The following is a 26,132-nucleotide window of genomic DNA, read 5'->3' as shown; positions in this document are numbered from 1 at the left end:
TGTTCTATTTTATTATTGGTGTTAATCTCATACTGTGCCTAATTTATAAGTGAAACTTTATCATATGTATGAATAGGAAAAAATATTTTTATCTATAGGGTTTGGTACCGTAAATGATTTTACTTGAAATATATCCCCCTCAGTTGGAGGGATTATTATACATATTTTCAATTGTCTACTAGCCATCTTCCCCTTTATGTAACAACTACAATTCAAACTTAGCCCATCTAAAATCAAACAATTCAGTTTTAAAGCCATCTAAAATCAAACAATTCAGTTTTTAGCACAAACCCACACCATACACAAGTGACAGGTTTATGTAAGTGACAGGTTTGACCTTCACTGTCTTTTCCATTTGTTTGTTCTTTCAACTTCTGTCCAACCTCTAGTACAGAGCCAAATTTCCTCCCATAGAGTCATGATAGCCTCAAAACCACTTTTCCAGCATTCAAATCTTTCATCCCCCATCCAATCCATCAATTCACCAATTTAATACGCCTTCAAGTAATCTTCTTAAGGCATACTTTTTGCTCTGAAGTCTTTACTATCTCCTTTCACTGCCTAGGAAATGGAATAAAGTGCTGTTATATAGTTTTCAAGATGCTCTATGACCTAGCCCCAATTTGCCTTTGTAGTCTTCATTTTTTCCCTTTAGACTGAGTGTGTGTGTGTGTGTGTTCACACACTATAATAGGAATTGAACCCAGGGCCTTGCACATGCCAGGCAAGTGCTCTACCACAGAGCTACATCCCCAGTCCTTCCCTTCCTACTTTATAATCCACTAAGCTAGACTACTTAGCATGCTTTGCACTCTATCTCAACCTGTATGCCTTTGGTTACAGAATTCCCTCCATTTGAAATTTCTCTTCTTCAGGTTTATCTCAAATGCTTATCACCTCATGAAGCTATACCAGATGCAACTTCAGTCAGTACTTTGCTCTTATGGCTATCACTTATCATATTCTACATACAGTCGTATGTGAATATGTTATAACTTGTTAAACAAAGCTCCTTTCAGATAAGAAATAATTCTAACACATTTTTGCATCCCAAAAGCACTTTGCACAAAGCACTATACAAAATGGGACTCAAAACAAATACATGGAAACTGAACTCTAACAATTTTCAAATAAGAAATGATATAATAAAATTAAATTACTTACAATATATACAGTCTGATCCTTGAGACTTTCAGCTTTGGTTACTTGTTTAAACAAGCGAACAAAGTCATTAAATGTTTCACAGGTTATTTCAGTAGAGCATCCCTCCTCTGAAGAACTAAGGTGACTTAACTTGCTTAAAATTTGTTCCAAAAGCAGCCTCAAGGTAAAACATTCAACACAATTCACAAAAACATGTGGGAGCTGAAAACAGAAACAAAAAATGTATAAATAAAAAAAAATAAAAAAAAAATATACACACAATAAATGCTCTGCTGGATAGTCTCCATTTGTTTTTTCTTTTTTCTTTTTTTTTTTTTTTTTTTTTGGGTGGTACTGTGAATGGATACCAGGGGCCATCTACCTCTGGGACACACTTTCAGACCTATTTTATATTTTATTTGGAAACAGAGTCTCACTAAGTTGTGGAAAGCCTCAGTAAGTAGCTAAGGTTGGCTTCGAACCTGCACGATCCTCCTATTTCAGCCTCCCAAATACTGGGATTACAAGCTCATCTGGCTCTCCATTTGTCTTTCTAAATCTAGATACTAACCGAGCCTATGCCCCAAGAGCTTGACCACTGCGGACTACATCATACAGACTACATTTTCTAGATTCTCTTATTTTCCATCTCTGGTTACAGAAACCAATGGTAAGAAGCAGAAGTCAGGACTAAAAGAGGGTAGAAGAGAGATGTTGGGTATTTATTATCCTTGACTATCTTCTCCCCACATTCTTCTACCAAGGCTCTGGCTACAATTGGAGCTGTAGCCTCTTCTAAAGCTACAGCTCTTATTGGGTTCTGGTAACTGTTTCTGTCTAAGGTCCCTTGAAGTCTAGGAGTAGTAAAGGCCTTGGTTTGTCACCATTCCTTCTTGGTTCTCTTAAAACTTCCTCAACCTTTGTAAGATATTCCCTTCATTAAAATCACCTCAATGATTTCTTTGAGGTGGCCATTTGTTTCCTATAGGAATTCAAAGCAAACCTGTATTTTTCTGTAAAGAATCCTTATTTAAAAAAAAAAAAACTTCAAGTATATTTGAATGTTAAAATTCTTAGTAGGAATTTTCCTATTTATAATCTTAAGATAATACCTTTCATGATGAATGAGCCTAGGTCAAAAAAAAATTTAAAGAGTTAGAAGCCATAATAATTCTATGAGAATTTTAAGAACTTACTCTACATTTAAAGAACTATTAAAAGGAGGCAATTCTCAAGAAATAAGTAAACAAAACAAATATAGGGTGCTTTAAAAATCATAAAAATAATGCTAATCATTGAGAAAAAGATAAATTATGAAAATGAAAATAATGAAATCTGTAACTATTTTTAGTGATATTCTATAACCTTCATTAGCCAATAAGGAAGAATTTCTTTCTGAGGGCCAATGTAAAGGCTACATTGTATTTACTTGGGCAGTTTCATCAATATTTGCTCATCTAGTACCTATATGAGGTTACACTAATTAAGTAGCAAAACTTTATAAATGTTTTAAGAAATGAAATATAGTCCTTAAATATGAAACTCCCTTAATGGATTTTTATGCTTTTATTCAACATGTATTTTCTGAACACTTTATACATGAATTCTCAAATGAGAATGCCTGGGCCAGGATCTTGTACATTCAAGATTCCGAAGCATGGTATACAGCCCAGTCAGCACTGTGCTCAGCACTGTGTCTAGTGCAGGGGATGATCTTAAGAAACTCATAACTAAAGCAAAGGAAACAAAAAAAAACCACAGTTGAGAAAGCTAAAAATTAAGAGAATTAATCTGAGAATGTTAAGGCTACAGAACAGAGGGACGTATAACAAGGCCTAGGAAGTAGGAAAATGCTTCCCAGAGTACAAGTAGAAGAATCTGGCAAAGTAAATTAGCATTTGTTAAGCAACAGAGTCACAGAGTAAAAGCAAGTGAATATTGGAAAGAGGGAGCAGCATGTGCTGAGGTTGAAAAACAGCACAAACCATAAGTAGTTCAGTATAACATCCTAAACATGCATGTCAGAGGTAGAGTAGCACTAAGGTTAAGTTAGCAAACCAAAGCCTGTGGGTTGGCCATCTGTTCCTGTAAAGAGAGGTACTGTGGAACACAGCTATAACCATTCAAATAAGAACTGCCCACTCCTGGCTTAAGATATGAAAGCAGGTATGGTAATACTCATAATAGCTAAACGTTGCTATCTAGTAAGTTTTGTAGAAAGCATTTTTTTATGTAGCAACATACAATTATCAAAACAATCCCAAATGTTGTGACTATTTGCCTTAGTTTGCAAAAGGGAAAGGAATTAAGTGGTAAGTCTAGATGAGGAAGAGGAGTCAGCCAGACTCTATATTCCAAACTCCTAACCATTATATTATGAAAAAATTCACCTTTACATGTGTTTTTCCCCAAATATGATCACCCAGTGAAAGAGAGAGGAAAATCTGGCTCAACTTAAAAGATAACTTTCTAAAGTCAAGGTTCAATATCTAAAAATTAATAGTTTTTAAAGTTTACACTCACTGACAGTATTCAAAAACAAAACTTGATCCAAAATGTTTTATGTACAAGATATTCCTGCAGAGAAAAGTATATTAAACTAATCTCTCAGATCACTTCTATTTCTAGGAGTCTATGAGTAAAAATCAACTAACACTGAGTTTAGGGTTGGTCATTCTTACCTCTAAAGTTCTCAACAAAGTTTGTGTTACGTAAGTCTTTCCGCTGGCAGTATGGCCATAAATAAAAATGGATGGAAAACTGAAATGATGCCTCTAGGGGAGAAAAGATAAACATCAGTCTACACATAAAAAAAAAAAAACTGTCAACTTGTGTTTTATGATACAGTAAAATTTCTAGTCCAAACTATTTCAACAATGACCAGAGTGTATGCATTATCTCATTTTGAACTTAAATTCAACTATAAGCGCTTTCTCAATTATGAAATTTGTAACATTATATTAAGCATATTTTATAAGATAACATATGTGATACTTTTATTATTGTACAGGTTTATATATACAAACTCTTATATTCTTAACTTTCTAGGGGATTTAGAGATTTTTCCAGGATAATTTTATCTACAGTCCATATTTACCTTAGTCCTTTTTAAAAAATCTAATGCCCTTGCAATCTTCAACTTCACTGTACACTTTAGTATTTGAAACTAAGCATATGTAACTATGGAGTTAGAAGACTTCCTGGAGTCCTCAGTCTTAAGCAATTTACACAATACTAAGTTATACATATTCATTGACCTTGGCATAAATATATATATTTCATCAAGTCAAATACTGATAAAATCTGCATAGCATATATTTAAAAACACATACTTTTTTTTTTTTTTTTGGTGGTACTGGGGTTCCTGGAAGCCCGTCTATCTCCGGGCTACACTCCCAGACCTATTTTATTTTTGGAAACAGGGTCTCCTAAGCCAGCGCGGCTGGCTTCAAACCTGCACGATCCTCCTGTCTCTGCCTCCTAAGTGCGGGGATTACAAGCGTGCGCCACCATGCCCGGCCAAAAACACATACTATTTTTAATAAGACTGTAAGTCAGTGGTATAGCCCTTGCCTAGCCTGTATGAGGCCCTAGTTTTGAGTCCCAGCACCACAAAATAAGAAATACATATTCCCAAGATCCTTCTATAACACATAAGTCAGCAGCCTAGAAAAAAGTGCACACTGTCAAAAGCCCCTCTATTGGTCTAGTTAACACTGCAAATATCTTTCATTCATTCAATGAACATTTATGTCTCCTAAATGCTGAAAACCTTGACACACTCAAGAGTAGAAGTATCAATACATGCAACATCTACTTTGAAGAAGTTTACAGTGAAATGGGGAAACATGCATTTCAAAAACAATTATAAGAAGCTGGGCGTGGTGGCGCACACTTGTAATACCAGCATTTGAGAGGCTAAGACAGGAAGATTGTGGTTTGCGAACAGCCTCAGCTACTTAGTGAGGCCCTTTGCAACTCAGTGAGACCCTGTTTCAAAATAAAGAATAAAAAATAGGGCCAGGGTGCAGCTTGAAGGTAGAATGCCTCTGGGTTCCATCCCCAGTACCTCAAAAAAAAAAAAAAAAAAGAAAACTGGATGATGCAACTTCCACAAGAAAGTTTTGTCTGATCATGATCTACCTAGTAGAAAATGAGACTTGTAGTCACAAACCTGACATTTTAGCCACTAGGAAAAACATTTCCTTTTATAAGATAAAATAGGAACTCAGATTTATATAGGGAAGCTTTCTAAATTGCATATATTTATGGCAAAAGAAGCCCAACTGCTAAAAATAAAACTTACTAGATATTTTAATACCCAAATTCTCAAGTTTGCATGTAACAATCTTATAAATTAACTGGTTCAAAACCTCTGTTTCAAGAATTAAATGTATACTGCTGAGCATTTCTACTACCCAAATACCTTTAAAGAGATGTTCAAATCATGCTTCAGGAGTTTTTCTTTTCTTTTTTTTTTCCCCAAGCTACATTAAATCTCACATTTTCTGGAATCCTGCCATACTTGTCTACATTCATTATTTGGTGCCTAATAATATCCCATCTTTTAACATCTTGTCTACTGTTATGTTAAATTATAGTGAACTCTTACATGGTTACTTAACTTTTCACTTTTAAAAGCCTAACAACTATAATAAGCCAGGATCTGGCACAGTGCCTGGTTCAGCAAATATTTACTTGTTGACCAAATAAATGAATCTTGTTATGAACACGAACTAGCTTTGGTAGCTCTTCTCTAAAAGTTTTTTTTTAATTTCCCACTCACAAAGTACCTTGTAGAATAGTGATTAGTTTTGCTAACCATGGTTTACTAAAAGCAAAAATAAAAACCCTTTTCGTGATTCATTACTAACTCCATTATTAAATCAATACTACTTATTGCTACTTGCCAATATTATTTTTCAATGGGAGCACTTTGGGTTGGAGTAATCCGTGTTTATCAACTCCAGGGAAGGAATAAATAACCAAGAAAATAATTCAGTGATAGCATGAATAACTATAATTAAAAGCATAACTAGAAAACTAAGGATGCAGCTGTTGACCTCTTATTTCCCTAACAGTGCGCTTTTTTATGAAGGGTGGGGCTTTCCCACTTATACTTTGAAGGCCACCACAGACATCCAAAATTTCTAGTTAGATGAGATTACATCCAAAGAGTAAACCAGAACAGGTTACTTTTATTTAATCTCCTCACAGATAAGATCGAAGTCTGGTTACTTTAAAATCTAATTAATAAGCCAAAGCAGGAAATAATAAAAAGTAGATTGAATGTGAATTAGTGAATGCCAACCTCCCACCTATGAGATGGACTCCCTACCTGTGTCTATCCAAAGAAGTCAGCTTCTCTTCTAGGGCATCAATGAATTACTAGTCAAGGAGAGAAGCATAAACTAGATCTCTTCAGGAATCTTAAAATTCTGGAAAAGCTGCTGTATTTTTAAGGCCTGAAGCACTGCTCTGGTCCTGAAAAGTATTACCTCTCTACACTTGACTTACATCAACTACTTCACTGAAACCTGTGAAAGTATATTTGAATAACACTCTGCTAACACACCTGTCATATAAAATCCTGTCCAGTGAGGATAAAATAATATGTAACTTCTATTAGTTACTCTGGGCTAACATCATCTCAAAAGCGAAGCGTGTGTAAAATTCCACGTCTTAGTCCAGGTCGGCCCTCTAGGGGTAGTCTCTTTGAAAGGGACTAACGGGAAGTTACTTTAGGGTGAAAGTGGGTGTCAGACCTTCGTAGGACAATTAACTCAACGTAAAGATGGTCTCACCGCCCCCCAAAACACGCCCACCCACCCCTATATTGGGACAGAGAAGTGTGTGCCTATGGGATTTGGAAAGTAGTTTGGCCCCAATACCTCTCCAAACAAGGACTGCAGGGTGGATACTTGCGACTCGCGACAGAGCACCAGGTTCTCCAAGTGAGGCTTTTTGAAAGGAAGCAGTGAAGAGGGCGACGCCACGAACTGTAGACCAGCCCGCAGCATCGCTGCACCTGGCGACCCGGGATCCCGCCGGAAACCGAGTCGCTGAGGTGTGGGCGGGACCAGAGCGGCCGTGCGTCGGCGTAACGTCAGCACGTACTGAGCGTCGGGGACGCTCTAGTCTTCCACGCCCGAGCCGCCGACCTCTATTGTTTTCTGCGCCTTGGGGCGGGGCGGTGTCCTGTGGCTACCTCCTCGGTTGCAGCGCTTTACCGCCAGGGGCTGACAGAACGAGGGAGGGATGGGCAAAGAGAAAAGGGGTGAAAGGAGGTAAGAGGAGCTATGGTGTCCCCATAACCCACTAGCCCGTGTCTTCAGTGTTCCCGCCTGGAGGCCCCAGAGCCGTCTTCTTGAGTGGCGGGAAAGGCAGGCCCTCTCCTTACTTAGGGAGGCCTTGTGCAATTTAGACCTAGTTTCATAATAAAATAGGGCTGAGGATGTAGTAGAGGTAGAATGCCCCTGGGTTCAATCCCCAATACCCCACCACCACACACATTGCTATACTTTTAATAGCATTAAAAATTATTACAAGCCGGGCGTGGTGGCTCACGTTTGTAATCTCAGCATTCTGGAGGCTGAGACCGGAGGATTGCAGTTCGCCGACACCTTCAGCTACTTAGTGAGGCCCTCCGTAACTTTGTGAGACCCTGTTTCAAAATAAAGAATTTAAAAAAAGGGGGGGGGGCAGGAGGTGTAGCTCGGAGGTCGAATACCCCTGAGTTTCATCTCCATACCCGTAAAAAAAAAAAATTATTACATACTTAGGAATAAATTTGACAAACTACATACTGGAAACTACAAAATACTTATGAAATATAGGACATATTTTAAAAACAGAAACATCATTTTGTAAATTAGAAGACTCAAGCAAATTCCACTCAAAATAGTGCTGTAGTTTCTTAAAACGTATACTATGACACAACCATTTACCAGAAGTTTAAGAGAAAATAAAACATGTTCATAACAAAAACTTGAATACAGACTTTCTTCATAGTAGTTTTATATTAAATAACCCCAAATTGGAAACAATTAAAATTCCATCAAGTAAATAAATTGTGGTATATTCATACAAATACCTTTCAACAATAAAAAGGACTCTATTCAAAGACATGAATACACTTCACAATAATTGCTCTTAGGTGAAAGAAGCCAAATTTCTGCTCCCTCCAAAGCCAAATTTCTGCTCCCTCCAAAAATGAGTACAAGTCTGTGTGTTCTACATCTGTGAATTCAAATTTGGACTAAAAATAGTTGGAGGTATATGGGAGTATCATTCAATAGTAGGGTACATTAGCATATGTGAAGCCCAGGTTTGGTCCCTAGCATCATAACAACAACAACAAAAGTGTCTATACTGAATAAATACAGACTTTTTTTCTTGTCGTTATTCCCTAAACAATATAGCATAACAACATTTTATAACATTTGCATTGAATTAGCATAAGTAATCTGGAGACAATTTAAGATATATATGAGTATGTGTGCAGGTTATATGCAAATACTAGGCCATAATATATAAAAGACTTGAGAACCCACAGATTTTGGCATCTCTAGGGGATTTTGGAACCAATCCCCCCATGACATTGTATGTTTCCATTTTTATAAATTCTAGTAGACACAATCTGTAATTAAAGAAAATAAATGTTGGTTGCCTGGAGATGGATATCTTGGTCAGAAAGGAGGGATTATTAAAAAGAGAGCCCGATGCCAGGCGTGGTGGCGCATGCTTGTATTCCCTGTGCTTGCGAGGCAGAGACAGGAGGATTGCGCAGGTTCGAAGCCAGCCTCGTTGGCTTAAGAGACCCTGTTTCCAAATAAAAACATAAAAAATAGGTGTCTGGGAGTGTAGCCCAGAGATAGAAGAGTTCCATCCCCAGTACCACCAAAAAACAACAAGAGAGAGAGAGAGAGAGAGAGAGAGAGAGAGAGAGAGAGAGAGAGCGCTTCGCAAACTAAATAAAAATAAGACCAGGTCGTTAGTATGAGCCTTATTCCAATAATACTAGTATCTTTATATATTTAAAAAAGACCATATTAAGACAGACATGAGGAAAATGCCATGTGAAGATGCAAGTGGAGTTTGGAGTGATGCATCTATAAGCTAAGGAATGTCAAGTATTACAGACCTTCACCAGAAACTAGAACAGAGGCTTTGAGCAGATTCTTCCTGAGAAGAAATCAATATTGCTGACACTGATTTTGGACTTCTAGCCTACTGTTGGGGAATAAATTTCTGTAATTCTAAGCCACTCAGTTTGTGATACTTTATTACAGCAGCTGTAGGAAATGAATACAATAGATACGTTCATTATTTGTTGTGATGCATTCACTATGCACAATATTTTAAAACATCAAATTTTATAGTTTATTTTTTTTTTTGTTGGTCTGGGGATGGAACCCAGAGGCATTTGACCTCCGAGCTACACCCCCTGCTCAATTTTTAATTCCTTATTTTGAAATAGGGTCTCACTGAGTTGTGGAGGGCCTCACTAAGTAGCTGAGGCTGTCCGCAAACCGCGGTCTTCAGGTCTCAGCCTCCCAGATGCTGGGATTACAAGCATGTGCCACCATACCCAGCTCAAAATTTTATAGTTTAAATATGTACAGTTAGCTGCATGCCAATTACGTCAATAAACCCGTATTTAATTAATTTAAATAAAACAGGGTAATGCATACTCTAATGATAATATATTATCTATGAAACTGATTAATCCAATTCTATTCCACTGATACTCATTTAAAAAACAGAAAACAATCATCTCTTTTTAATTGCCTTACTTGCTGTCTCCAATACATAGCTATGCTTTCTCACCTGTTCATTATTTTGTACCATCTGCATCCAAATTTGATAAACTATTCACCAAATGAATTGAGTGACCTCCCTCAAATAAAATGGTAATCATGAGGTTTATATTCTTATCTGCCTGTACCTTTTGACTCAGTTTGAACCTTCCTAGTTCCACTTCTGTGGACCACAAACAAATGTGTGGGGAAATGATGGGCCCTACCTTCGTTAATCACCATTAACTAAACTGAAAAGTATATCTTCATCGGAAGATTCTGGTCCTCCCACCACTTGCACAAATGGATGGAGTGTAATGCTGCAGGTCATCAGCTCTTCCATCCTAAGTAGCTGCTAGTTACTTAGCCCAGAAGTGAGAGAAAATAACTTCCTAGGGAGTTTATTCCCAGTGGTAGCAAGTTTAACTAAAAGAAGCAAAGCACTGTAGGGAGATGAGCAAACACATTTCCTCTCCTTATCTCCACACTCTGACATGGATAAATGTCATGGATGTTTCTCATGATCAACTTCGAGAGACTATCCTTGCAGAAGTCTAGGGAAATGCCACATGATAAGCAGATCTACCTACCATGAATATGTATGGCTCATTGTGGAACAGAGGCACTTCAGCTTATTTCATACATTTGTCTGCTTCACTTGTATTTTTCCTCATGCTTGCTGCCACTGGTTTGAACTTTTCAGTTGAAAGTAACATTTTCATGCTTGCATTAGTCTCTATTTTCTAAAGAATACAAGCTAAGAAAGTGTCTTATCTTTTGCAGTGGTTAAATTTATGTGTCAACTTGACTGGGCTAAAGAATACTCAGCTGGTAAAACATTTTTTTCTGGATGTGTCTAAGAGGGTTTCTGGAAGAAATTAGCATTTGAATCAGTAGGCTGAATAAAGAAGATTTTACCCTCACCATTGTGGATTGGCTCTATTCAATCTATAGAGGTCTTGGACAGAACAAAAAGGCAGATAAAGGCAAATAATTTTGTTTCTTCTGGAGCAAGGGTCTCCATCTTCTGCCCCCAGATATTGAAATATAGGTTCTTAAGACTTATACCAGTGGCCCCCTACATTCTCAGGCCATTGGCCACAAGCTAAGAGTTATACCTTTCACTCCCCTGGTTTTCAGGCCTTCATACACATACTGAATTACACCATCATCTTTCCTGGTTCTTTAGTTTTTAGATAGCATATCATAGTGAGGAGATAGAAAGGAAATAGGCAGATAGGGAAGAGGCCTCCATAGAAAAAACTTAATTTCCTGAGGGGCAACGAATATCAGCTCTTCCAAGGTTCAGAGATAAGAAGGACCAAAGCTTCACAAAACCATCTTTTTACTAATCAACAAACCCAGGAGACATCACTAGAGCAAGTATGACACTCCTACTGAAAGGAGACTCTTCAAAGGACATGCAAATACCCTATGCTAATTCTGAGAGTTGCTTCCCAGAATTCCCAGAATCCCAAACTCACCACAACCAACAGAGGACATGCAGACATATATAAACCCCTAGCACAGCCACCAAGATGAGTTTTTCCCTCTTAGGGAACCCCTCCCCTTTAGGGAGCTTTTCTTTCTCTCTTGCAGGTCGTATTAGCCTTGAGAGAAGGCGGAGTGCAGTGAAGGCATTTGGCCCGGGCTACACTTGGGTAGTGACCTGAAGGCCTCTGCTGGACATCAAGGCCAACCAGGGCCCCTAGGGGTGACCTGCACTTCTTTTCTGGCAGATCGCGCGGACTATGGGAGAAAGGAGTTTGCAACGGACATCACGTGGCCCGGGATACAGTCAGGTAGTGACCTGAAGGCAGCTACTGGACACCAGAGCCCTGACAGCCTTAGAGGTGTTCTGCCACTTTACCTATTCCTTTCTGGCAGATCGTGTGGACTCTGGGAGAAAGCAGCTTGCAACTGAAGGCATTCGGCTTGAGCTACATTCAAGTATTGTCCTGAAGGCAGCTGCTGGACTTCAGAGTTCCGACGGCCCCTTTGGGGTGTTTGGCCACTTTTCCCTATTCCCTGCTGCTTCCAATAAACCTTTTTACTCCCCTTCCTGCTGTCTGCGGGTGTCATTCTTCGCTCTCTGCAGACAAGAATCTGGTAAGGAAATGCCGAGTTTCTTCTCAAAAATCTCCGTTTCATCTTTGATGAAATGCCAGGTTTCTTCTCAAGAAACCCTCCATTTCATTTTGGGGGCTCAAAAGAAACCCCCATTTCAGCTCCAATTGTGTGAGCCAATTCCCATAATAAATCCCTAATATCTATCTATTGTATCCTACTGTTTCTTTTGCTAGGGAACCCTATTACATCTTTCTTTTTAGATTCAAATTCATTGAGGCATAATGCAAATTCTTCATTTTCAGTAACAGTTCTACAATTTCAATAAATACATATAGTCACATCCCCACTAAAAAAGTCAAGATATGGATAATTATATTACTCTCCAGATTTTCCTTTGCTCCTCTGTAGTCAATCTCTGCCTCCTTCTTCCAGAACCTGACACTGATCTTTTTCTTTACTTATGATTTTGTCTTTTCCAGAATGCCACACAAATGAAACAATATAGTATGTGGACTTCTGAGTTTACTTTCTTGCTCTTAACATAAAACACTTGAAATGTACCCATGTTTTTTGTATGTATCAATAGTCCATTCCTTTTTGTTGATGAGTAGAAATCCACTGCATGGATGCATCATAGTTTATTCAACAAATTGAGGATATTGTGTTGACTTCATGTTTTTAGCGATTATAAATAGGTATTATAAACATGAACTCTGTGTGTGTGTGTGTGTGTGTGTGTGTGTGTGTGTGTGTAAGAGAGAAAGCACACAAGCATCAAACATACATGTTTCATTTTGTCATGGGTAAACACGATAACTTTCGTGTGTTCTTGGCTTCTTTGGTGAAAAGAATTGCAACAAGAGCCAGTCAGAGAAAAAGGCAGAGGTTTTAATTCAAGTAAAGCAAAGATATACATTCAGGGGAAATGCTGGCCATCTCCAAAACATGAGAAGCTCAAGAGTCTGAGAGGCCCCGGGGGTCTTTAGGATCCTTCTGTTATAGAAGTCCTAGAGCACCAGGCATGGTGGCCCATGCTTGTAATCCCCTTGGGAGGCAGAGACAAGAGGACTGTGCAGGTTTGGGGCCAGCTTTGCTGGCTTCAGAGACCCTGTTTCCAAATAAAACAGAAAATAGAAAATAGGTCTGGGAGTGTAGCTCAGAGGTAGAAGGGTTCCATCCCCAGTACCATAAAAAAAAAAAAAAAAAAAAATGAAAGAAGTCCTAGAGCATGGGGTGACTAGGGACTTGATTGGGGGTCTGGACTTTCACCTCCCAGAATCAATGGGTGGTGGCTGGGTGACTTTGTCCCTCCTAATGGATCCTTTGTTTACAAGGCATCTCAGGAATCTCAGGTGGGAAAAAGGGCCATCATGACTAAGGGTGTGGGCTCATCCAACTTCTGCCTAAGACACGCCCAATGGGAGTTATACATTATGACTGGTCCAGATTTTAAAACTATATTTTTCTTTCCTTCCCAATTCGTCTCTTTTCTAACTAAAATTTTATTTCTTCTAGTCTACCTCAGTTTCACTTGGACAAACATTTAGGAGTGCCGGGCGTGGTGGCGCACGCTTGTAATCCCTGTGCTTGGGAGGCTGAGACAGGAGGATCGCACAGGTTCGAAGCCAGCCTCAGCTACTTAGTGAGGCTTTCAGCAACTTAGTGAGACCCTGTTTCCAAATAAAATATAAAAAAGGTCTGGGAGTATAGCCAGGAGGTAGAAAGAAAGCCTCTGGGTTCCACCCCCAGTACCACCAAAAAAAAAACCAAAAAAAACAAAAACACTTAGGAGTAAGATTGCTAGGTGATATGGTAAATGTATGTTTAACTTTATAAGAAATTGCTAAGCTGTTTTTCAAAGTGATTGTACTAGTTAGCATGAAACTTACAGATGCTTTATATTCTCATCTTTTAGTTTAACTTGCTGTTTACTATAGTTTGAATGCAGTTGTTCCCCAAATGTTCATGTGATCAAAGTTTTGTCCTCAGTATGGCAATATTGAAAATGTAACAAATTAATATAGTTATCATAGAATAGATTGTTCTAAAAGAGTAAGCCTGGCCCTTCCTTGTCTCTTGTTTTCTCTATGGCATGCATGCCTCTCATGTATGAGATTATTTTTCTTTTGGGATTGTTTTTCTTTTTTGTTTAACTGCTATACTGTGACACAGCTGAAGTGGCTGTGTCACCATTATGTCATTTGTACTTTCTAGCAATCAGAAGTATGAGTCAGATAAGCCCTTTTTTATATCTTGCTTAGTTTCAGGCATTTTGTTATAGCAACACAAACCAGACTGTGTTCTATTTTAGAAGGGGCTTCTTGCAAGGGATATAGGTCAGTAGTAGAGTGCTTGCCTAGCATTTGAGGTCCTGGATTCAATTCTCAGTCACACACACACACACACACACACACACACACACACACACACAGAGGTTTCTCTTAGTGGTAATAGATTCATCCATTCAGAAAATTTCTGTTTTTTTAATTTGTGGATTCAGATCATTTATATTTAGTTGTTCAGATAGTTGGGTCAAATCTGTCATTTTACTAGTTGTTTTATATTTGTTTCATCTGTATTTTTTTCTTTTTCCTCTTTTTTCTTCTGCTTTTAGATTAATTGAGCATTGTTGAAAAATTATATTTTGGTTCTATTATTTGTTACAGTGGAATATATTACGAGTGTGGGAGTGTTATGGTTTGGGAGAAACTTTCCCCGGGGACCCCTGTTAGGGTCCCAGACACAATTTCCCTCAAACCACACCAAAACCCAAAACACAGAAAAAAAAAAACAAAACAGAAAAACTGCGGGTTCTTGTCCTGAACCAAGGGTCAATACACTTTAGCCCGGACTCTTGCTGTAGATTTAAAGAAGTTTACTAAAAAGATAGAAATACAGAAAATAGTTACAGCCCAATGCCAGAATTGCATGGGGGGTGTGGTTCGAGCCAGTTCACCACCCCAAAGATATAGCAGGTGGACCGGACTTTTTATAACCATGACCTCCATCTTGTTTATGTAATTCTGACATAGTAAACATCCCTGTAAGATACCTCCCCAAGCAAGGTGTGGCAAGGTGTCTCCTTTCATGAAGGTCAAGGCCTATCCTAGCTAGATTATCTAATCATATAGATCTGTCTTTAGAATGAGGATGGGGAAGTCCTAGTTTCCCTCTCCTATAGACTTGCTAATTACCTTTAGCTAGGTTAATTTACATTGGAATAGTTGCCTGTTTTTAGGCAGAAACCAAGTCCTTTCAGAGATTTGCCCCTCACCCAATTTTTGGAATATATTAATAATCATAGTTTTCTCAAATCTTCCTAGGCCATTCCCAATACTGGTACACTATTGGCATATTTATACCAGTTTTTAAGTTGTTTTAGCATTTTTTCTTGGATTTATAATATATATGTCTATGTATCACCATCTATCTTCAAATACACTTTTTCAGTAATTCTGTAAGAACCTAAAAATAGTATACTTTCACTTCTCACTCCCATCCATGTACTTTTGTTCTTATACTTTTTACTTTATAACATGATATAAACCCAAAATATATTGCTACCATTTTGCTTTAAACCAGTGCTGCCCAATAAAACTTCCTGCAATAATTGAAATTTTTTGTTGTGTGTTTTTGTTTTTTGTTTTTGTGTGTGATACTGGGGATGTAACCTAGAGGCATTCTATATTAGCTTTACACCCCCAGCCCAATTTTCTTATTTGGAAATAAGGTCTCACTAGATTGATGAGTCTCACTACTTGCTGAGGCTGTCCTCAAACCTGCATCCTCCTGTCTCAGCCTTCCAAATACTGGGATTAAGGCACGTACTACCACTGCCTGGCTTTGAAAATTTATATATATTTAATCCAATACAGTATCCAATGGTCACATGTGGCTGTTAAATACTTTAAATGTAGATAGATTGAAGTTTTTACTTTTATTTTTGATTAATTTGAATTGTATTACTACCCATGATTAGTGGCTAGTGTATTACACACAGATGTAGATAGTTAAATATATTTTAGAATTAATAAAATAAAAAAGGCATTTATAGTCAGGAGTGTAGGCACATGCCTGTAATCTCAGTACTTGGGAGTCTGAGACAGGTGGATTGCAGTTTCAAGGTTAGCCTCAGCAACTTAGTGAGACCCTTAGCAACTTAGCCAGATCTTGTTTCGAAATTAAAAAAAAAAAATAGGACTGGTAGTGTAGCTCAGAGGTAAAATATCTGTGGGATCAATTTCCAGTAACCTCTACACACACACACACACACACACACACACACACACACACACAGGCATTTATATTAACCTCCATCTAACTATTTCTAGAAAATTTTATTTCTTTATGCAGATCCAAATTTTCTCGGTATTTTTCTTCTGAGTAAAAAACTCCCTTTAGTATTTCCTTTAATGCAGGCCTGCTGGTAACAAATTCTCTCAACTTTGGCTTGTCTGAAAAAAAGATATTTTTAATTTATTTTTCACTTTCATTTCTAGCAGATATTTTAGCTGAGTTTAGAATTCTGAGGGGATGATACACACACACACACATACACATTTAAAGTTGTCATTCTATTGTCTTTTGGTTTGAATAGTTTTGGAAAGAAATTTTGTTATAGTTATTACCTTTTTTATCTTCCTCTTTATGTAATATGCTTTTTTCTTCTGGCCACCTTCAGATATTATCTTTATTTGGTTTTCGGCTGTTTGACTACAATGGATATAGATTTTTTTTAAAAATAGCAACAGGCCAGTTTAATAGCAGGAATAAAACCCAACATGAAATATAAAACAAAACAGGTGGTTGGGCATCACTTGAATTTTGGTCTTGGTTTCTCTCTGGGTGTGTTTAAATTCTATGTCTAATGTCTCCAACATGTGGCTCATCTGAGCCATCCTTTAGTAGTGGCTTTTTTCTCCTTATATAAAAATTATATGCCTTATATTTTATTGAATGTACACATCATGTCTGTAATAGTAGAGATTGGAATAAATAATGTTTATGACTGAAAATGCCTCTTTTTGGTGTTTGTAACTGTCCTCATGAAACTTAAAATCTAGAGGAGAAAACAGAATATGAATATATAATTAAGAGTTTATTGAGCTCTACAAATGCCAAGTCTCATTAACTAGTTATTAATGTGAACATTATAGAATCAATGAGTAGTTGAATAAATGTGTGAATAGTCCCTTTTCCACAATTACTTCCCTCACTTCTTTATACTACCATTAACCTAAAATGCAGTATGTCTTATGTTCCCTATAACATGATTTTAGAATTTCACTCTTTATAGGCCAAGGAAACATTTTTCAAAATGTTTTCTTTATTGTATAAATGATCAAAAGTAGCTCTTAGTATTGTTTTTTTATTGCAGAATCACAGTTTTCAGTGCTTAATACTCTCTGAGAGCTACAAGCATATATTCAAAGTCTTATATAATATTACCTTGAATAGAACAAATATTTTGACATTCATCTTAACTCAAAATTATTTCATTTATTGCAATGAAATAGATTTTAAAATTGTACCACAAAAGAAAAAAAAGCAATAAGGGAATGTAATAAAACTACATTCAAAAGTGATTTATGTGGTGAAATATTAGAAAATTCAATATCAGAGTGAGATTAAATCAATATTAAGTTGAAAAAGCAATTCAGTTAGCTTTTCTACTGCAATAATGAGATCAACCAGTTTTTACATAACTTCTTTTTAAACTTGGAATATTGCATGTATAAAGAAAATTTATTGGACAGGCTAATGTAACACTTTTTAAAAAATATTTTAGCCAGGTATGGTGGTGCACACCTATAATTCTAGTACTTGGGAGCTGAGACAGAAGGATTATAGGTTTAAAGCCAGTCTCATCAATCTACTCAAAAAAGTAAAAAAAAAAAAAAATGTTGGGGATAGCTCAGAAGTAGAATATTCCTGGGTTCAAATCTCAGTACCAAAAAAGAGATATATTTACTTTTTCTCATAAATATTTATTGTACTTTATTATTCAAAACTGTGAATTTATTCTCTAAGTCCTGGTTTCTCCATCTGGTGTATGTGTGTGTGTGTGTGTGTGTGTGTGTGTGTGTGTGTGTGTGTATAAAAATAATGTCTATCCCATATGGTTGATTGGTTAATATCTCTGTGTCACCAGGAAAAGATTTTCTCCACCCAGGTCAAGCTTCCTCAGCATCCTAACCCTCCTTCATTAGACTGAAAGCACGATAGTAAAAGGCAGGTGTTTTTGTTGATTTTGTTCACTATTGAATCCCCATCTTCTGGAAGAATGATCAGTACATATAAAGTATTCATTTAATATATAGTGAGTTGAATGTATATGATGTTCTTGCTATAGTGCACAGCACATGGGAAATACAAAATAAATATTTTTATGATTTTTAAAAAATTAATTATACTGACCAAGAACCAAGAGGTTCTTGACCTCCTGACCCCAATCTTTTCATCTTATTAAACTGGCATGGTAGAGCTGAGAATGGTGGTACAGACCAGAATCCCAGCGCTTGGGAGACTGAGACAGGAGGATCACAGGTTCAAAGTCAGTGTGTGGTTCTTTGACAAAGGGGCCAAACACATACGCTGGAGAAAAGACAGCCTTTTCAACAAGTGGTGCTGGGAGAACTGGCTAACCATTTGTAAAAAGATGAATCGAAACCCCTATATCTCACCAAACACAGGAATCAACTCAAGATGGATCAAAGACTTAGAAATTAGACCTGAGACTATGAAGTTAGTTGAGGAGAACATAGGTTCAACACTACAACATATTGGCACAGGCAGTAACTTTCTCAACAAAACCTCCAAAGCTCAGGAAATTAAAGCAAGAATAAACAAGTGGGATAACATCAAACTAAAAAGTTTCTTCTCATCAAAGGAAACTATAAATAACCTAAAGAGGAAGCCTACAGAATGGGAAAGGATCTTTACCAGCCGCCATTCTGATAGGGGGCTAATATCCAGAATATACAAAGAGCTCAAAAGACTCTACACTAGCAAAACAAACAACACAATCAAGAAATGGGCAAATGAACTAAATAGACACTTCACAAAAGAAGAGATACAAAGGGCCAATAGATACATGAAAAGATGTTCTTCATCACTGGCCATCAGGGAGATGCAAATCAAAACTACACTGAGATTCCATCTAACCCCAGTCAGAGTGGCAAGCATAAAGAAATCAAACAACAACAAATGCTGGCGAGGATGTGGGGAAAGAGGAACTCTTTTACACTGTTGGTGGGAGTGCAAACTAGTTCAACCACTATAGAGATCTGTGTGGAGATTCCTAAGAAAGGTGGGAATAGATCCACCATATGATCCAGTTATACCACTCCTGGGTATCTTTCCAAAGGGGCTGAATTCAGAGAAATACAGCAACATAGGCATACCTATGTTCATAGAAGCACAATTTGTAATAGCCAAAATATGGAACCAACCCAGATCACCATCAACAGATGAATGGATAGCAAAACTGTGGGAAATACACACAATGGAATTCTATTCAGCCATAAAGAAGAACAAAATTATATCATTTGCAAGAAGATGGAAAGCCCTGGAGAGCATCATGTTAAGTGTGATCAGCCAAGCACAGAAGGAGATACACATGTTTCCTCTAATATGCCCAAACTAGGAAACACAAAGGATACCAGTGGGACTCCAGATATTAGAGGGGAAATACTAGCTAAGTTTGAATGGTAAGATAGGAGAGGAGGAAGGCCGATCTTGATTAATGAGGGTCTACACCTGAACATGTGTAAAATTATGAATAAGACATGTTTAACCTGGACAACCATTGGTGGGAGTGGGAAGGGAAAACGGGGGCGGGGGGAAGAGGGCACCAAATATAGTTTAAATGTATACTATTTATGTTCAATAAAAAAATTGTTAAAAAAAACAAAGTCAGTGTGTGGTAACTTAGTGAGACCTTGTTTCAAAATAAAACATAAATAGGGTGTAGGTGTAACATGGAGCTAGAATGCCCCTGGGTTTAATTCCTAGTACAAAAAAAATTTTTGCATGGTACTTTTCCAATAATGCAAGCCAAAAATTTTTTTCAGTCATATTTATTTCTCTTTTCCCTAAATCTTTCAGAAGTCCTGGACCTTCCTTGAAAATATTGTTGCACACAGTGTTTCATGGGTCTCTTATATTTCAGCATGTCTTGTGAGTGAGGGCTTGACTGCCCTTTTTCAGGACTATGTTTTCCAGTTTTGGAAAGATAGGGATAGTGTCTTTCTTTGGAACAAAGGAGCAGGCATGCATTCCCTCCAGTACAACAAAAATGTCTCTCTCAGGAGCAGACATTTTTTCTGCCTTTTATAAAAGATTCAGGCTTTCTAAACTCAGAGTTTTTTCTCTTAGAACAAAACCCACTGCATGTACAAGTGTCATCTGGTCTGTTTTCTCACTCTGTGGGAATTGAAACTTTGGGAACTAATACAAAAATACTCATATTGGGACATAGAATTATGTCCCAATATGATCATGAAAGACTTCCTAGAGGAAACAATGTCTGTTATGTACGTGCAAATACAAGTTAAAATTAGGTGAATGAGAGAAGAAAGTACAAAGATCCAATGCCAGAAAGAGTATGGGAACATTAGAAAAGTTGTGTTTTGTGGAACCTGAGCATTTGGTACAAAATAGAAGAAAATGGAAAAATGCTGGAGAAGAGTGTCAAAAAAGTTGGAGAGGTAAGAGTGTCCTGGGCATTAAAAATTGTGTATGCCATGGCACAGAGTCTAGATATGATTGTGAAGCTTCTTAAGGATTTTAAGATTAAGTATTAGCATATTGGAAAGATCAGGATGGTGACAATATTTCAAATGTTTCAAGAGCATTGAAACAAGCAGGATTGGAAACACAGAGGCCTTTTAAATCTCGTATTAATTAGACTAGTTTAGAATTTATAAATAATTCAATCAGGAAATGGCAAAACAGGGTTAAAAATTCAAATATTGCAAGGAATATGATGTATTCAACTCTCTCTCAAGCGTACTTCAAATACAAACTATATTGAGCCATAAAAATAATTGCAAAAGTTCAGTTCTGTTCCTATATTTTCTTGTTCTTATATATGTTATGTCAAATATAAACTTTCTTGGTATATCAAATTCTTTTCAAATTTTTCTTGTTTGATTCTTAAAGTTTTAGAGAAATTATTGGTCAAAGATTAAAGAACTTCTCTTCCTTGTCAGTGTATCAACTAGTTATCTGATTTGAAAGACTCAACTTTAAGAGACTTTTTTGTTCACCAATATTCAGATTATATCTAGACACTGTTTTCTTAACATTCTACTGGTAAATATTCTTTTTGGAATGGTTTCATAATTCTAATAGTGAATACCTCTCCTGTTTTGAGTAGCTGATGTTTATCTACAGTTAAATTTAGTGGACATGATTGGTCTCTGTTCCTCAGGAAGTACAGGGTGGTGGTGAAGGTACAAATTACTGCCTCTCTTTTACACCTTTATATATGAAATGAGTGACAGTGAGAATGTCTAAGCACAATTTTTCCTTTCTAACTCAGGGAACTTAGAGGTAGGCTTCTGTACTGTTTATATGGCAAAGTGACAAGTATGCAAAAATTCCCATGACTGAGCAAGATAAAAAAAAATTATAAAACATCTATGTTTCCATTCCTTCTGCTTGTCTTAATGTATCAATTATTTTGGGGAACAGAACAGTGCAGATTTTTCAGTATTAGAGTCTTCCGATGGCCACTTATCAAATTCAGTTTTTAATTTTTTTTATTTTTATGTGGAACATATTGAAAATGGCATACATTCATTCAAGACTATGCTTGTACCCTCTCCCCCCACCCCCGCTTTCCCTCCCCCCCAACAATGAGTGTCCAGGTTAATCACGCTATATTTGTACTTTTACACATATTCAGATGTAGCTCCTCCATTAATCAACCTCAGCCTTCTTCTTCTCCTATCCTTCCATTCTAGCTTTGCTGAAGTTTCCCCTGCATTATCTGGAGTCCCGCCAGTATTCCTAATACTCTCTAGTTTGGGCATATTAGAGAAAATATATGTCCTTTCTCTTTCTGTGCTTGGCTGATCTCATTTACATAATGTTCTCCAGGTCTTACCATCTTCTTGTGAATGACCTGATTTTGTTCTTCTTTATACCTGAGTAGAATTCCATTGTGTGTATTTCCCATAATTTTGCAATCCATTCATCTGTTGATGGAGACCTAGGTGGGTTCCAAATTTTGGCTATTATAAATTGTGCTGCTATGAACATGAGTATGCATATGTTAATGTAGTTCTCTGATTTCAACCCCTTTGGAAAGATACCCAGGAATGGTATAGCCAGATCTTATGGTGGATCTATTCCCAGTTTTCTAAGGAATCTCCACACTGATCTCCACAGTGGCTGAACTAGTTTGCACTCCCACATACAGTGTAAAAGTTCCTCTTTCCCCACATCCTCACCAGCATTTGTTGTTGTTTGATTTCTTTTTGCTTGCCACTCTGATTGGGGTTAGATGGAATCTCAGCGTAGTTTTGATTTGCATCTCCCTGATGGCTAATGATTTAGAACATCTTTTCATATATCTATTGGCTATTTGCATTTCTTCTTTTGTGAAGTGTCTATTCAATTCAGTTGCCCATTTCTTGATTGGGTTGTTTGTTTTGCTAGTGTAGAGTCTTTTGAGCTCTTTGTATATTCTGTATATTAGCCCTCTATCAGAGTGGTGGCTGGTAAAGATCTTCTCCCATTATGTAGGCTTTCTCTTTAGGTTCTTGCTGGTTTCCTTTTATGAGAAGAAACATTTGAGTTTGATGCCATCCCACTTGTTAATCTTGCTTTAATTTTCTGTGCTTTGGAGGTCTTGTTGAGAAAGTTACTGCCTGTGCCTATATGTTGGAATGTTGAGCCTATGCCCTCTACTAATTCCACAGTTTCTGGTCTAATTTCTAAGTCTTTGATCCATCTCAAGTTGATTTCTGTGCATAGTGAGAGGTAAGGATTTAGTTCCATCTTTCTACAAATGGATAGTCAGTTCTCCCAGAACAATTTGTTAAAAAGGCTGACTTTTCTCCATATATAGTCAAAGATTGACTATAGGTGTGTGGGTTTGTTTCTGTATCTTCTATTCTGTTCCACTGGTCAGTGCTGCACCTTCTTCTCAGTCTAAAACTGAGCAAGGCGCGTTTTAGCAGGAATGCTGCACGGCAGACATTTCCTGGAACGGGCGTGCAGCATCTCCTTCTGGGGAATAGTATTAGGCATGGGATTTTTTGGAATTGGCCTTGTTACCAGAAAGATACTTGAGACTTATGTTATTAATGGCTCCAAATTGTTTAAAACAATTCAGGATTTACTCCCTGAAACTGTAACATTTATGTATGAGTTGCACCTAAATTTCCAAATGACCATTCTAACAAGAATTCTATGAAGACTCAGACAATAACAAGCAGAACAAGCCTTAAAGGCAACCGATCCTCCCCAGATTTTTCCCAAGCAAATATTAACAACACACCTAAAACAGAGCCAAGACAAGTTGTTCCCACTGTCATGAATTCTAAAAAGCCAACATATTTAATCAGAGGTAGGCTAGGGTAGAGTGGCTACTGACCCCCCCAGTAACCCTACCCCTTTGGGTTGTACAATGGGTACGTGGACAGCAGCAGAATAGATGGTAGCCAGGCACAGCCTTGCGACATGGGAAAGTATGAAATGTTCCTCTCCTCAGTAGTGCCTATTGATTAAAAAACAATGATGTATATTATTAAGAGAGTATAATGCTTAACATAGAATATTATTTTGCTATTATATTGGTAGTTAATAATAAACTTCTGATCTTTTTTATGGTTGCTTGTAAGAGAAAATATTCCCTTGAAAAAGAAACTGGCCGTCTGTCACCTTGCCTTGATGTATTAGTTCTTTGGATACTTATTGATGTATTAATTCTGAAAAAATGTTTTTTTGATTTTTTATTGGTGCACTGTATTCATACATCATAGTGAGATACAAACTTTTGTAGACATACATGCACACAATGCCCAGTCAGCCCCCACCCGATCCCCACCCCATTCTCTCCCCATCCCTCCTTCCCATGCTTGGCTTAGTGGTTGACATCTAGTATTATAGCAATTTATCCAAAATTAAAAATGATAATCTCACATAACAGTTTCATTTGTCTGATACCAAGCTTTTAATAACTTAAAGATAACATTTCAATATTTATTTTTGCTTTCTTTCTTACCAGAGAATTTTTTCTTTTCTTTTTTTTTTAGGTGAAACTATCATATATTTATATATTTATTTTTCAGAAAAAAATCTATCCTAATATAGAATATGGACTCTAGATATCCCAAACGATCTCGAAAAAGAACAAAGCTAGAAGATATATATTTTCTGATTTCAAACCATATAAAGCTACAATAATTGAAACAGTGTAGTACTGTTCTAAAGGCAGATATATAAACCATTGGAGTTAAATAAAAGCCTAGAGCTAAATTCTTTCATATATTGTCACGTTATTTTTGACAAGGTTTCCACAAACATTTGGTGGGGGAAATAATAATCTTTTAACTAAATATTGTTGAAAAATAATAATTACATGAAAAAATAAAATTTGACCCTTAACTAACACCATATACAAATATTAACTCAAAATAGATAAAAGACCTAAATATAAATCTTAATACTATAAACTTTTAGAAGAAAATCTGGGTCATAAAACCTCACAACATTGAAATTGGCAGTGATTTCTTGGATATGATTTCAATGGCACAGGCAACAGAAGAGTATACAAACTCCCTAAAAAAAAATATTGTATATCCAAAGACAATGTAAACAGAGTTAAAAGTTACTGATTGAATGGGATAAAATATTTCTAAATGCTATATCTGAAGGTATATTAATATTCCAACTAGAATTCCTAAAAATTAACAACAATAAAAGCAAACAATACAATTTAGAGATAGGTAAAAGACTAATATAAGTAATGAATCTTCACAGATAACCAATCTTAGTTGTCTGTTGGATGGAAACTCTTGTTTCTCTGGTTCTGGTGTGTGTAACCTATTTCTTCTTTGTAGTTAATCTCTTTGAGTATTTTCTCTAGTGCTGGTTTTGAAGACATAAATTCCTTCAGTTTCTGTTTGTCATGGAAGCTTCTTATTTCTCCATCTAATTTGATAGAAAGTTTTGCTGGGTAGGAAATTTTGGGCTGGAAGTTGTTTTCTTTCAGAGTTTGGAATATGTTACTCCAAGCCCTTCTGGCTCTCATGACTTGGTTTGGGAAGTCTGGAGTGATTCTAATTGGTTTGCCTCTGAATGTCACTTGGCCCTTTGTTTTTGTTGCCTTTAAGATTCTCTGCTTGGCTTCCACATTGGTCATTTTGACAATTATATGGCGTGGGGATCCTCTTCTCCGATCCTGTCTAAAGGGAGTTCTATAAGTTTCCTGGACCTGTGTATCAACCTCTTGCTCTATGTTTGGAAAATTTTCTGCTATTACTTCCTTGAAGAGATTGTTCCCTTTGGTTTCACCTTCTTTTCCCTCTTCTATTGCAATTATTCTTAGGTTATCTCTCTTAAAATGGGCCCATATTTCTTCAATGTCAGATTCCTGCTGTTGGATATTTTTTTCTAGATTAGAAACTATGCATTCATTTTTGGATTGATCATCTTCTAAGAGCGAGATTCTATTCTCCATGTGGTCTAATCGGTTGTTTGTACTTTGAATTGAGGCCTTTACTTCATTAATTGCATCCTTTATCTCTTTTTGGCTCTCTCTGAATTCTTTTCGAAACACCTCTATTATTTCTACAGTTATTTTCCTGATTTGATCTTCTAGAAATCTCTGAATTTCTGTTTTATCAGGTTCTGATGTTGTGGGGTTGTGGGCATTCATTGCTCCATTGTTATTCCTCTTTCCCATGATTTCGGAAGTTTGTGCCTTCTCTGGGTTCTTCCCTTGGGTCACTATGACTTCACTTAAGGTGCTCTGGATCTCGAGTCTGTGGTATCTCAGACCCCACTACTCCTTTATTGGGTTGTATCACATAGTTTCAGACCCAGGGAGTCGATAGAGGCTGCTTTAGACTATGGGGGGGTTCCATGTTTGGTGTTCTCCTATGGTGT

The 26,132-nt window shown here is 37.0% G+C and overlaps 1 protein-coding gene across 1 annotated transcript in view; it reads right to left on the bottom strand.

Annotated features, from left to right (window-relative positions):
- The window catches only part of ORC5 (origin recognition complex subunit 5), a gene marked incomplete at both ends in the record, with an annotated part of 77,566 nt that extends 70,403 nt beyond the window's left edge, over positions 1-7,163 (bottom strand). The window contains 3 exons of the mRNA XM_080701186.1: positions 1,165-1,365; positions 3,825-3,917; positions 7,035-7,163. Coding sequence (XP_080557312.1) covers positions 1,165-1,365; positions 3,825-3,917; positions 7,035-7,163 — 423 coding nt within the window. The remainder of the gene's footprint in view (positions 1-1,164; positions 1,366-3,824; positions 3,918-7,034) is intronic.
- Between the last annotated feature and the right edge of the window lie 18,969 nt (positions 7,164-26,132).

Source organism: Muscardinus avellanarius, assembly GCF_963383645.1.
Source record: "Muscardinus avellanarius genome assembly, chromosome: 9".
NCBI lineage: Eukaryota > Metazoa > Chordata > Mammalia > Rodentia > Gliridae > Muscardinus > Muscardinus avellanarius.
The sequence above is the reverse complement of the archived record's forward strand: the minus strand, read 5'-3'. Positions and strand labels throughout refer to the sequence as shown.